At 34.6% G+C, this 14,846-nt stretch overlaps 1 protein-coding gene across 9 annotated transcripts in view; it reads right to left on the bottom strand.

Annotated features, from left to right (window-relative positions):
• The window catches only part of DIAPH2 (diaphanous related formin 2), a 1,076,961-nt gene that overhangs the window by 736,244 nt on the left and 325,871 nt on the right, over positions 1–14,846 (bottom strand). For all 9 annotated transcript variants that reach the window (XM_088834166.1, XM_055438268.2, XM_088834164.1 and 6 more), the window contains 3 exons: positions 12,028–12,138; positions 4,088–4,206; positions 2,106–2,222 (listed from right to left, as the gene is read on the bottom strand). In XM_088834166.1, the coding sequence (XP_088690292.1) occupies positions 2,106–2,222; positions 4,088–4,206; positions 12,028–12,138 (347 nt within the window). The remainder of the gene's footprint in view (positions 1–2,105; positions 2,223–4,087; positions 4,207–12,027; positions 12,139–14,846) is intronic.

Raw genomic sequence — 14,846 nt, 5'->3', positions numbered from 1 at the left:
CTGCACTCAATATGCCAGCAGATTTGGAAAACTCAGCAGTGGCCACAGGACTGGAAGAGGTCAGTCTTCATTCCAATCCCAAAGAAAGGTAATGCCAAAGAATGCTCAAACTACCACACAATTGCACTCATCTCACACGCTAGTAAAGTCATGCTCAAAATTCTCCAAGCCAGGCTTCAGCAGTATATAAACCGTGAACTCCCAGATGTTCAAGCAGGTTTTAGAAAAGGCAGAGGCACCAGAGATCAAATTGCCAACATCCGCTGGATCATGGAGAAAGCAAGAGAGTTTCAGAAAAACATCTATTTCTGCTTTATTGACTATGCCAAAGCCTTTGACTGTGTCGATCACAATAAACTGTGGAACATTCTGAAAGAGATGGGAATACCAGACCACCTGACCTGCCTCTTGAGAAACCTGTATGCAGGTCAGGAAGCAACTGTTAGAACTGGACATGGAACAACAGACTGGTTCCAAATAGGAAAAGGTGTACGTCAAGGTTGTATATTGTCACCTTGCTTATTTAACTTATATGCAGAGTACATCATGAGGAACGCTGGGCTGGAAGAAGCACAAGCTGGAATCAAGATTGCCGGGAGAAATATCAATAACCTCAGATATGCAGATGACACTACCCTTATGGCAGAAAGTGAAGAGGAACTCAAAAGCCTCTTGATGAAAGTGAAAGAGGAGAGTGAAAAGGTTGGCTTGAAGCTCAACATTCAGAAAACAAAGATCATGGCATCTGGTCCCATCACTTCATGGGAAATAGATGGAAAAACAGTGGAAACAGTGTCAGACTTTGTTTTTTTGGGCTCCAAAATCACTGCCGATGCTGATTGCAGCCATGAAATTAAAAGACGCTTGCTCCTTGGAAGGAAAGTTATGACCAAACTTGATAGTATATTAAAAAGCAGAGACATTACTTTGCCAACCAAGGTCCGTCTAGTCAAGGCAATAGTTTTTCCCGTGGTCATGTATGGATGTGAGAGTTGGACTGTGAAGAAGGCTGACCGCCGAAGAATCGATGCTTTTGAACTGTGGTGTTGGAGAAGACTCTTGAGAGTCCCTTGTACTGCAAGGAGATCCAACCAGTCCATTCTAAAGGAGATCAATCCTGGGTGTTCATTGGAAGGACTGATGCTAAAGCTGAAACTCCAATACTTTGTCCACCTCATGCAACGAGTTGACTCACTGGAAAAGACTCTGATGCTGGGAAAGGTTGGGGGCGGGAGGAGAAGGGGACGACAGAGATTGAGATGGCTGGATGGCATCACCGACTCTGTGGACATGAGTTTGAGTGAACTCCAGGAGTTGGTGATGGACAGGGAGGCCTGGCGTGCTGTGATTCATGGGGTCACGGAGAGTCGGACACGACTGAGCAACTGAACTGAACTGAACTGAACTGATATAAGCCTTACTTATCAAATGTACAAAAACTTAAAAATTCTACCATAGACTCTTTGAAGGTTACTCTGTGCTATAAAAAATTTCATTACAGAGTCAGTAAAATCTGTAGGGTTTATTGCTACTGAAATGGCATACATCATTTTTGTAAGCAGATTCTTCTGGCCAAATGAAAAATTAATTAACATCTTTTTAAAAAATGTTATCTAAAGTCATCAAATTCTCATCCTCTATCGTGTAGGAGAAGACTCTTGAGAGTCCCTTGTACTGCAAGGAGATCCAACCAGTCCATTCTAAAGGAGATCAATCCTGGGTGTTCATTGGAAGGACTGATGCTAAAGCTGAAACTCCAATACTTTGTCCACCTCATGCAACGAGTTGACTCACTGGAAAAGACTCTGATGCTGGGAAAGGTTGGGGGCGGGAGGAGAAGGGGACGACAGAGATTGAGATGGCTGGATGGCATCACCGACTCTGTGGACATGAGTTTGAGTGAACTCCGGGAGTTGGTGATGGACAGGGAGGCTTGGCGTGCTGGGATTCATGGGGTCGCAGAGAGTCGGACACGACTGAGTGACTGAACTGAACTCAACTGATGTATGTATGTGCATATACTGTCTAGTCCTCACTACATTGCCAATTTTCCTTGAATATCTAATTCAAATTACACAAATCATACTCTAAGAACAGCTTCTTACCTGATATAATAGTCATTTCTGATGAGCAAAAAATGTTGTAGAATGGATAATAAATAATTTTCAGCAGCAGTGTCCTTCAACATATTATACAGAAGATGGTAAACTTCATTCATATCAGTGGAAAGTGAGTAAAGGAATAAAATAATTGCTGATTCACTTTCATAACAAAAGCAGCTTTATTTTTGAAAACATTAAGAGATCATTTTGTTTCCATTAATGTTTCTAAACTTTCAAATCTATGATCCAGGATTTAAACATTTGCATAAAGAAATTTAATCTATGGATCACTAACTTTTTAACCACAAAAACAGACTTAAACGGACTCAAACATTTAGCCATTAAAGACTTAAATGATCAGTTATTCATTATATTTTGAATTACAGCTTACAGTTGGTACCACTGGAATAGTAAATGCCACTAATGAAAATGATTTTTTCTTAACCTTCCTATATTTATGATGGAGCACCTATATTATTCACACAAGCCACTATTCCTCCTTTTTCACTGCCACACAAGATAGTAATGCAAATAAGCACTGTGTGGACTGCTAAAAGTTCATAAAAATCAGTTTTATAAAGATAAACCATTAGATATGAAATCATTACAATTTGCATTCATTTGTATTTCATTTTTGATAAAAGAGGGAGGCTAAAGACAAAGAAACCTGAAACATTTTTCTTACAATGTAAAAAGAGTGGTAGAAGTTTAAATGCTTTTATTAAACTAGAAAACAGATTTCAAATATGGATTCACTTTTATAAGAAAAGCAAGGACCTAGAAAATCGATGTTAAATAAAAGTAGAAGAGGAGATGTAATCCAGTATCTTAAAAATAACCTGAACTGTCAACATTTTCTCTGAAGTAGAATTAAATATATGATGGATTACTTCTTACACCTCATGTAAGAGTGTTGTGCTAAAGTCTCATAAGGTCCTTTCAAATGGCTATGGAATAGATCCAAAAAATAGATTTATGGTGAAGAAAAATTCATACAAAGCAAGATATTTATCGATATAAAACACATTTAATATTACGGAAACTGCTGTAAATAGAGTCACTGATGAAGGACAAGAAATTACTGGAAATTATCTCTCGTAATAACAAAACTGTTATTCACTGCACTTATCCAGTACTCAAGTGTAAGACACTTTGAAAGAACACCGGAGGAAAAAGTTGAAATACTTCTGCCCTCCATTTCATAGGGGCACAGAAGTGTACCTAAATAAGACAGATACAGGCAAAGTACTACAGGGTGAAGAAGATGACTGAAGAAGCCATTATAGAGAGAAAGTGCAGCTCAAAGGGCCTTTTGGTTCTGATGCATTTCCCCATTTCCCCAGAACTCATAGGTAAGAAATTTAGTGTATGTGAAACAAATGGCCAGCAATGCTATGACAATCATCTTTTATATCTAAAATCATTTTGTATAAAACTGTTGCCACAGAAAGGTTATATGCTAGTTGAATTTGACTCAAATACTTCCACTCTAGAAATTTTGTTCTAGTCAGACCCTATCACATTTAAACTTTTTTCCCCACTAAGGAACCAAAATATTTAGAATGAGAAAATGACATTTATTTGAACTGAATCATATCTCTAAATCACTGGAATACCATTTAATAAACTGAAAATGTATATTACCTATAGTCACATATGAACTCACTGAACTTTTCCCCAAAAATCCTTATCCGCAAGGAATATTGCCTTAGGCTCTTGTCTATTTAAGACCATTGAACAGAGTATACCTATAATGCTGCTAGCCATTGTGTGGATTTCAATATACTCTGTGTAAATCATCAGGAGAGTCTGACAATTCTTCAACAGGAATCTCAAGAACAGCATCATAGTGAGGTTCTAATATAAATAAATGGATATAAATTGGGCTGACAGACAAGAATTCTAATAATGGTTCACAAAATCAACCACAAGTCCCTTTTTCATATTACAGGCAAAATGATTTTTCTGGTTTGTCAAAAGGATATTCCATTTCTGCGCGAATGTCATTGAGACGGTGTGATAATTCAGTTAGGTCGTCCTCTTTGTTCTCATCGAATACTTTCAACTGAATATCAAGCTCATCATTCTCTTTTTCCTTCAATTCCTGATATATAAACAGAAAACTTAATAGCCAGATAACAGTTTGAGAACACCATACTTTGGAAATAAAGCCCTGATACTATTATTTATTTGAACACACAGAAGCAATTTCAAATATTGACCCAGGAACTTGGTTTCCTATAAGAAAGTAAATGTACTCTGTTTTTCTACTTTAAAATGAAAAAAAAAAAAACCTCATTTCATTCACTGAATTTTCTTTTCATACCCCAGATTTTGACAACTCACATTAAAAAATTAACAATTACTTTTACAACAGAAAAAAGCTAATTGCTAACAACCCGAATTAAATGCTGTCATTTTGACTAAACACACTAATCAAAGATCGCAAAAGAACTCAGGCAGTTAGAACATTCACATATGCCTCTGGCAAAAAATGCAAATATAGATCAATTGTATTAATGAAGAACAAATGCAAGGATATATTCAAGTACAACAGTCCCAAGTATGGCGTGAAAAGTCGTATAAACAAATTTATTTTAAATGATATTTTGTGATTTTAAAGCAAAAAGGATCAGGATTTTTTAATCAAGATACACAACTAGCCTCCTCCCCCACCTTTTATCTTTGCTTAGCTGAATCACAAAATACCAACTTAGGCATCAAAGATTTGTTTTTCTAATACATTATAAGCACATGCATTACAAGCCCCTGATAATTTTCAAAATCATAGAATAAACAAAATCTTTGGAAGCATGCCACACTAGAGATTGTTGGGCTTAATATATATCACCTGGAATATCTTTTAATATGTGTCCTTTAAGTTGCCGCTTTGAAAACCCAAATTGATAATCACAACTGTGGATACTCAAGGGTGTTACAGAGAGACTAGGATGTTCAGGGCTGAGCTTGAACTCTGAAAGGAAATGCAAGCACGGTGTACTTCAAATTCGGTCGATAAAACAAACTCAGATGCTTTTTTTTTTGTTTCTGTTTTTAGTCACTAAGGACAATTATAAATGAAGATGTAATGGCTATTACTGAAACCAAACACAAACTCATACAATTTCTAGGTGTTTTTTTTTTCCTAACATTCAAATACACTAGAATTTACTGAAAATTTACCTACAGAGCATATGAAAGTATTAATATGTTTTAATATAAAATACATGGGCTTCCCTGGTGGCTCAGAGGTTAAAGCGTCTGCCTCCAATGTGGGACACCTGGGTTCGATCCCTGGGTCAGGAAGATTCCCTGGAGAAGGAAACGGTGACCCACTTCAGTATTCTTGCCTGGAGAATCCCATGGATGGAGAAGCCTGGTAGGCTACAGTCCACAGGGTCGCATAAAGTCGGACACGACTGAGCGACAGAATGGAACGGAATATAAAATACATAACAAATACATGCATTTAAGTTTAGTCTCCTCTTTAGTAATAATTTGTTTTAGGTCTAACTTTTCACTTTGAAGAGGAATGAAGAAATTTATTGGAACGTAAAGTTACCTAACGTTCATTAGTTATATTACCAAGTGATTTCTGAACTCGATTTAGAAAAGAGCAGAAACCAGACATTTCCAATGAAGAAAAAACCTTTAATACATTTTATAATACGGAATTTTTCCTTATTCTTATGTCAAAATATATTCTTTCTTAGCTGTTTACTATCAAATTTTAACACATTCAAACATATTTGAATAGAAAAAACAAGTTATATATTGTCATTTAATAAGCATCAGAAATTTACAAAAACATGGAATCAACCTGTATGATCTAAATACTTTCAGTAAAAATAACTGGTTAAATGTTTATTTCAATTTTTAATTAGGAAAATACATTATTTATACAGTATATATAGTATGTGAATATATATGCTGCTAAGTCACTTCAGTCGTGTCCAACTCTGTGTGACCCCATAGATGGCAGCCCACCAGGCTCCCCCGTCCCTGGGATTCTCCAGGCAAGAACACTGGAGTGGGTTGCCATTTCCTTCTCCAATGTGTGAAAGTGAAAGTGAAGTCACTCAGTCATGTCTGACTTGTAGCGACCCCTTGGACTGCAGCCTACCAGGCTCCTCCATCCATGGGATTTTCTAGACAAGAGTACTGGAGTGGTTTGCCATTGCCTTCTCCGATGTGAATATATATAGCACAATATAAAATATAGATATGAATAAATGAAATATCTCATAAATAGTTTGTTAACAATGTACAATTAAAACACATATGCATATTTACATACACATACATATATAAAAAACTTCCTTTCATTCAAATGTCAAACCTTGAAAGGTATATTCAAAAAGTCTTGATTAAATAAATATTTAATTAATTAATAAAATTTTTATACAGCACTAATGTGACAAGTACCTTATTGGAATATTAGAAATGCATCACTGAAGTTTTATATTTTAAATGAAGAATGACATAAAATTACTGAATTACACTGTTAATTATGTGAAATACTGTAAATATGTTTCAGATATTTTTCAGATTTGCAGGACAGATACAGAACATTATCAGCAGTTTCTCTAAAATACATAGTTACATCTCTATAATACGGTATACTTCAAAGGAAATCAAAGTCCATTACCAGTATATGACTGATTACCAGTCAAGCAATCAAAATTGAGTCTTCAAAAGAGTAAGAAAGGGTTTGTCGGTCTTCTAAAAGAGGTTAAGAATGCCGGCTGCCTACAGACACAATTTCTTACTGTCTAGTTCCTTCACATACCTAATTTATCTAGTATTTTCTTAATTTATTTAACTAAATGAAATGGCAGATGGAGAAAACTTCACAAGAAATCAATGTAAGTTAACTACAGAGCAAATACTATTTTAAAAATCACTATGTAGTGTTTAACTCCTCATTTGTCCCAAATTACTAAAGCAAATTTATGAAAACTGAATTTTCCATGTAAGTGAAGTATAAATTCTTTAAACACCACAATGTATCTATAGAGACAGCGCAAATTTTGAAAATTAATTTCTAACAGAATGTAATTAAAATAATTGTCATTGTCTTGATGATTCTAATAATTATATGAAAAAACCTATTATTCCATGACAATGATGGTCTCTGGGATTATTGAAAGGGTAAGAACTGTTTTTTCCCTAGCATTTAATGATTCCAGATAGGTATAACTTTTGATCCATGTGCCAACAATTTATATTAGCCCTGCTGCTTCTGCTAAGTCACTTCAGTCGTGTCCGACTCTGTGTGACCCCATAGACAGAAGCCCACCAGGCTCCCCTTCCCTGGGATTCTCCAGGCAAGAACACTGGAGTGGGTTGCCATTTCCTTCTCCAACGTGTGAAAGTGAAAAGTGAAAGTGAAGTCACTCAGTCGTGTCCGACCCTTAGCAACCCCACGGACTGGAGCCCACCAGGCTCCTCCATCCATGGGATATTCTAGGCAAGAGTACTGGAGTGGCTTGCCATTGCCTTCTCCGATATTAGCCCTAATCACATCTAATTTGCTACTTTGAAGATGATATATTCTAGAAAATTAGAAAGTTCCTCCTGTTACACAGTGTCATTATAAGAATAAACAGGATAAAAATAAGGATATTAAAGACTCATCTTTGAATATATTATTAGGTTTCCATGAATGTGTAAAAGCTATTTAAGGTTATTATAAATTCTACTGGAGGAAAGTGACAGATAGTTAATAGTTGACACGCTAGGGATATCTAGTGTAAATTAAAGCATGCCCATTCTGAGTTTTCCTCCAAATTTTGATAATGTAACTACAAGGACAATATCAACAGTAGGGTCTATCTGCCTAGATTCTGATTCTCATATTGTGTATCAGAAATACCTGGGAAGGATTATTTTTTCAAAACAAACATCTCTGCCCAACCTCTAATAAGACTGTGATAGGTTCTTTAGGGGGACAATCTGCCTGCAATGCAGGAAACCCTGGTTTGATTCCCGGGTCGGGAAGATCCGCTAGGGAAGGGATAGGCTACCCACTCCAGTATTCTTGGGTTTCCCTGGTAACTCAGATGGTAAAGAATCTGCCTGCAATGCAGGAGATCTGGGTTCAGTCACTGGATCGGGAAGATCTCCTGGATGAGGGCATGGCAACCCACTCCAGTATTCTTGCCTGGAGTATTCCCATGGACAGAGGAGCTCAGCAGTCTACAGTCTATGGGGTCAAAAAGAGTCAGACATGACTGAGCAACTAAGCATAGTACAGCTCAATTTCTGGAGAATCAGAAAACTACTTAGCCATATTTCACTTTATTGTCATAGAAAGAAAAAAACATTGAGAATCCTTATAGGATTCCAAAACTCGAGTAAGCAGAAACAGGACACTTCTCACTTTCCTCTTGCTGAGGAATCACTGAGACTAAAGAATTAGGGCATACGAAGAGATACGGTAGTTAAAGAAAAATCTAACTTGAAGCATGTTTAGAAGTACAGGATACCTACCACAAGAGGCTATACATATATATATATGTGTATATATATGTATATACATATATACACATATATATATATATGTGTATATATACATATATATATACATATGTATATATACATACATATATGTATATATATGTATATACATATGTATATATACATATGTATATACACATGTATATACATGTATATATATGTATATACATATGTATATACATATGTATATATACATGTATATATACACATGTATATACATGTATATATATGTATATACATATGTATATATACATATATACACATATATATATATGTGTATATATATGTATATACATATATATATATGTGTATATATATATATATATATAGGCCCTATAGCTGCTGTATATATATATATACACATACATATGTGTCCGACCCTTAGCGACCCCACGGCCTGAAGCCCACCAGGCTGCTCCATCCATGGGATTTTCTAGGCAAGAGTACTGGAGTGTATATATACATATGTATATACACATGTATATACATGTATATATATGTATATATATGTATATATGTATATATATGTATATATGTATATATATGTATATACATGTATATATATGTATATACATGTATATATATGTATATACATGTATATATATGTATATATATGTATATATGTATATATATGTATATATGTATATATATGTATATACATGTATATATATGTATATACATGTATATATATGTATATACATATGTATATACATATGTATATATACATGTATATATACACATGTATATACATGTATATATATATGTATATACATATGTATATATACATATATACACATATATATATATGTGTGTATATATATGTATATACATATATATATATGTGTATATATATATATATATATAGGCCCTATAGCTGCTGTATATATATATATACACATACATATGTGTCCGACCCTTAGCGACCCCACGGCCTGAAGCCCACCAGGCTGCTCCATCCATGGGATTTTCTAGGCAAGAGTACTGGAGTGTATATATACATATGTATATACACATGTATATACATGTATATATATGTATATATATGTATATACATATGTATATATACATGTATATATACACATGTATATACATGTATATATATGTATATACATATGTATATATACATATATACACACATATATATATGTGTGTATATATATGTATATACATATATATATATGTGTGTATATATATATATATATAGGCCCTATAGCTGCTGTATATATATATATACACATACATATGTGTCCGACCCTTAGCGACCCCACGGCCTGAAGCCCACCAGGCTGCTCCATCCATGGGATTTTCTAGGCAAGAGTACTGGAGTGGCTTGCCATTGCCTTCTCTGGAGCACATTCTGACAAAAGTGCAAAACATAAGAACAAGAGCTATTATGTACACTTTCTGAAAAGATGAGGACTTTAATAAATTGAGAGTGACCATTTTCTTGACCAGTTATTCAGTAGTATAAGGTAGAAACTGAGTGTTCAATTATAGACATAGGGAAATGAAAGCTGGAAGAGTAACAACAACAAAGGCAGAAAAACACCACATATTATTAAGTGACTAGTACTCTTGCCTAGAAAATCCCATGGACGGAGGAGCCTGGTAGGCTGCAGTCCATGGGGCTGCTACGAGTCAGACATGACTGAGGGACTTCACTTTCACTTTTCACTTTCACACATTGGAGAAGGAAATGGCAACCCACTCCAATGTTCTTGCCTGGAGAATCCCAGGGACGGGGGAGCCTATTGGGCTGCCGTCTATGGGGTCACACAGAGTCAGACACGACTGAAGTGACTTAGCAGCAGCAGAGAATGCTCAGGAGCCCCTGAGGCCAAGAAGTGTCCAAAGACAAGATTACTCTACCAGCAACAGAGGAACAATCCCTGGAGGACAAAGATGGAAAGTAGGCAGCTCAAAAGCGCACTAGAATCCAGACTGTAATGCTACCTACATAATTATATACTGTAATATTAGCTACATAAGGCCACAATCTTTTCATGAGGAGAAATTTGTGAGAAAAGAAGAATAAATATGTAACATACACTATTAATTAGTGAATTTCCATAAGTTAATTGCATGTGGGAAGAAAGTGTTAGTCACTCCGTCATGTGTGACTCTTTGGGAAATCATGGATTGTAGTCTGCCAGGCTCCTCTGTCCACTGGGATTCTCCAGGCAAGAATACTGAAGTGGGTAGACATTCCCATCTCCAAGGTATCTTCCTGCCAAACAGGTCTCCTGTTTGGCAAGTGGATTCTTTACCATCCGAGCCACCAGGGAAGTCCCAAGTTAACCTCATACTGAACCTCTCAGGTCACTTACGATTCACTGCAACCAATTCCTTGGTTTATAAAGTCATGGATGAAAGAACCACTCAAAGTGGAACTGACATAGAAATTTGTGAAACTGCATAGACTCAATCGTATAACTTATTAAAATGGGTCTCAATGGACCTCATTATATATTTTATGATGATGAGTTTTAACTACTTTCAGTTAAGATCATCAGAATACAAATTACAGATGCATGCTACACACTAACTTCTCACCAGGAAATTTCCCTGATTTTGATTATTTCTAATACCCTAGGAATACCTTATATACATGCTCATTGACATTTTTTTTTTTTTCTTTACAGGGTCCTTTTATTCCCTTCTGCTACTTTTACTTCTTATTTATCTTATATGGCTTGAGTAGATTAAATAAAGAGACTAGTGAGATTTTGCTTATCTCTTTTAACAATGCCATGGCCTTGAACAAACTCCTTCATCACTTAACATAATAAAGTCATGGCAGCTGCATATCTGTTTATAGAATAAGTGTGTTGATTTATACAAGAACAAGCTTAGAGTTATTTGAAAAATGTTTTTAACAGCATCATAATTAGAGCAAATAACCACACTCAATTTAAGAAATAAAACTGCTTTTCTTTTAGAAAAGTTACTACAGAATTGGTAATGAGAATACAATTTTTGTTATGTATCTAGAATACATTAATCAAAATTCTATGCATACTTATGTTGAACATAAAGGAAATCAATCAGTTTGATAAAGGTTATCAAAGAGGAGAGAAAAAAATTTTATTGAAAACTGAAATGGCAAAAAAAAAAAAGAGCAGTCTTTTATGTTCTCAGTATTCAAAGTCAAAGAAAAGAAGTTTCCCTTTGACGTTAAGGAAACCAAAAAAGTCATCACTTCTGGACATATCATTAGCTGAATTCTCAATCATCAGCTGTATGTTGAGACTAATAATACTGCAATATCAAACAGCATGCAAAGCATCTAATGCTTTATAAAAGAAAATAGCAAGGCACATTTACTTACTTGGCTGCAAGTACTTTTGTCTAAAGAGAGGAAAACATTAATGTTCGTAAGCATTATAAAAGTGCACATTCCACTTACTGGTAACATTGTTTTTAGTCCTGAACGAAGGAATTCATTTCTTAAATGTATTCGAAAATCAAGCTCGTAAGGAGATGTGACAAGTGCATTTATAAACTGCATGCAGGCCACCTGCAATTATAAAGTAAACTGTGTTAAAAAAAAGTTTATTTAATTAAAGAAATACTTAATGCTTTCAGATAACATTTTTTCCATATACTAAAGGCATACAAACATACATTATGAAATATATTAAGAAAGGCAAATATTTATATAAGTATAATGACCATGACTTTATAGTAGAAACAAAGAAATTAACAATGTCCAGAGCAATTCTAACGAAGGTAAAATGCATGGTCAAGTACTGCTGTATTTTGCTAAACTATATGAAGGAATATGATATTTTCTCTGAAAAACTCAAATTTCCAACAGTGTGGATATAGAGCCCTTTAAAAAGATCATAAAATGTATCTTCCATTTCCACCTGTCCTCAGCATGCACTTGGTCTCAATTCTATATGGTTATAAATACTTTTCTAAAATAAATCAAATAAAGCTATGAAAATATACTGAAATTAAAGAGTAGTGATAACGTAGAGATATTATTACACTGATTTATACTTGCTCCATTCTGTTATTAAATGGATCTGCACAAAATATAGACTATTAAAATATATTATTAAGATGAATTAATTTACTACATAAAAAATGAATGCAAGTGAATTAATATCAACTAGAAGGCACAGTCGGAGAAGGCAATGGCAAGCCACTCCAGTACTATTGCCTAGAAAATCCCATGGATGGAGGAGCCTGGTAGGCTGCAGTCCGTGGGGTCGCTAAGGGTCGGACACGACTGAGCGACTTCACTTTCACTTTTCACTTTCCACTTTCACACATTGGAGAAGGAAATGGCAACCCACTCCAGTGTTCTTGCCTGGAGAATCCCAGGGACTGGGGAGCCTGGTGGGCTTCCGTCTATGGGGTCACACAGAGTCGGTCACGACTGAAGTGACTTAGCAGCAGCAGCAGCAGAAGGCACAGTGACAGAAATATTCATGTGCATTGCATGATAAAGTAAATATAACAGCTTGTTTTCAAGTAAACATGATTCTTTACTTAGACTGATGCTAGAAAATGGGTTTTGATTTTCCTCTGATATTGAGCCTCCTTATTAAAAAAGAGGGGGGAGTTATTTTCTGGTAATGGCAAGCTAGTGGAGTATCAACGAAATGCTAATTGTCAGGTATTCCAAAGATTATTTCTCAATTTGTAAAAATGCTCAAGTCTAAGGTAATTGGCTGATAGTTTAACTGAAGAGCTGCACATTGAAATTGATTATTTTTAAAGTACCAATGAGCAATTAGAGTGTTCAAAGAGCTGAATGCAAGGGGACCTCTGGAAAATATCAGATTTAGTAAAGATGCTAACTATATATATAAGGGGACACAAATAACATCAATAGTTAGTATGAGAAAAACACATCAGCAAAAGAAAAATATTTCAAATGTTATTCTGACTTGACCTTATCCAGACCTGTCATTATGATAGTGATTTTTTCAAGTACAGACAAAATATTAAAAGGCATATTGGTTTTATATTTATATCTTAATGTTATACAGTTAAGCTGCTTTGGGGTGGATTAGCCTATCCAGTTCACCTCCATGTTCAAAAATCAAAAGTTGTAGGCATTAAAGGGGATGATCAAGGTTGTCTTTAACATTATTAGCTACCTAAAAGATAATTAAAGAATATAGTCCAATTTCTATGACTGCTCAAATATCAAGCTAAATCACTGAGACATCTGATTAAATATTTGCCATTGACTTGGCATTACCTTAAAAGCCATATGAGGTAAGTTATTATGATGCTTATGCCTTAATGGGTTACTTAAACTTCCTATTCATAATAAGAAAATGTTTAAGTCTTCAAATAGTTTAAATAGGCTGGAATATAAGTTTGCACAGCATACATGTCCATAGCTATATTATCATTGTATTTGCATGACTGATTCTTGTTATGTTACAACTACGACCTGACCGAACAAGCCAAAGTACATGTCCAATACAAAATTAATAGAGAGAAAAGTTGCCATCTGCTAGGATTGTTTTTGCCAGAAGAAATTCTAGCTTAATGGCTTGTATTAGTATCCTACAAGTAAAGAGAACATTTCCATAACAAACAAGTTAATGAGTCTTGGAATTGTACCTTTTGAAATAATAAAAATAGTAAAAGTCAAAAAAATCAATGAATGTAACAACATCTAAATAATTCCACATTTAGTAAAATAAATGTTGCAATGCTATTAAATACCTAACATGTAATCTATAAATATTGAATATATAATTAAATGCGGAAAGTAAAGTTACAGCCATTGACTATAGTATAAAATGATTAGCAAATACTTTGAAGTCAGTAGTTTAAACAGGTAAGAGCACTGATTTATCAATGTTCTATTTGTTATCAAATTCTAATGAATATTTAATTAAATAAAAATAGCATAAGATGAATATTCATACTCTAATTTCATTTTCCAACATGAACTGCTAAATCAATGCTCTTTAAGAGGCACATCTATATTGAATGGATATGGAGAACAAAAAAATCTTTTTAATTATCTCCACCGCTTTATGTTACTGCACAATCATTGCCCAGGAGCAAAATCAATCCAACTGTCACTATTTACAAGTACAAAGTTAAATTTTTAAAGTGTAATTAGTTTAAAGGGCTGAATATATTATTACTTAATTATAAACATGAAATATCCATTTTATAGATTCTGAATTTATAGCTAAATACAAACTCCCAAATTATTATCATCATTATTATTTTCTACTAGCTTTT

Source organism: Moschus berezovskii, chromosome X (genome assembly GCF_049115385.1).
Source record: "Moschus berezovskii isolate FMDL1 chromosome X, NW_MosBer_1.0, whole genome shotgun sequence".
Taxonomy (NCBI): domain Eukaryota; kingdom Metazoa; phylum Chordata; class Mammalia; order Artiodactyla; family Moschidae; genus Moschus; species Moschus berezovskii.
This window is presented reverse-complemented; position numbering and strand designations above follow the sequence as displayed.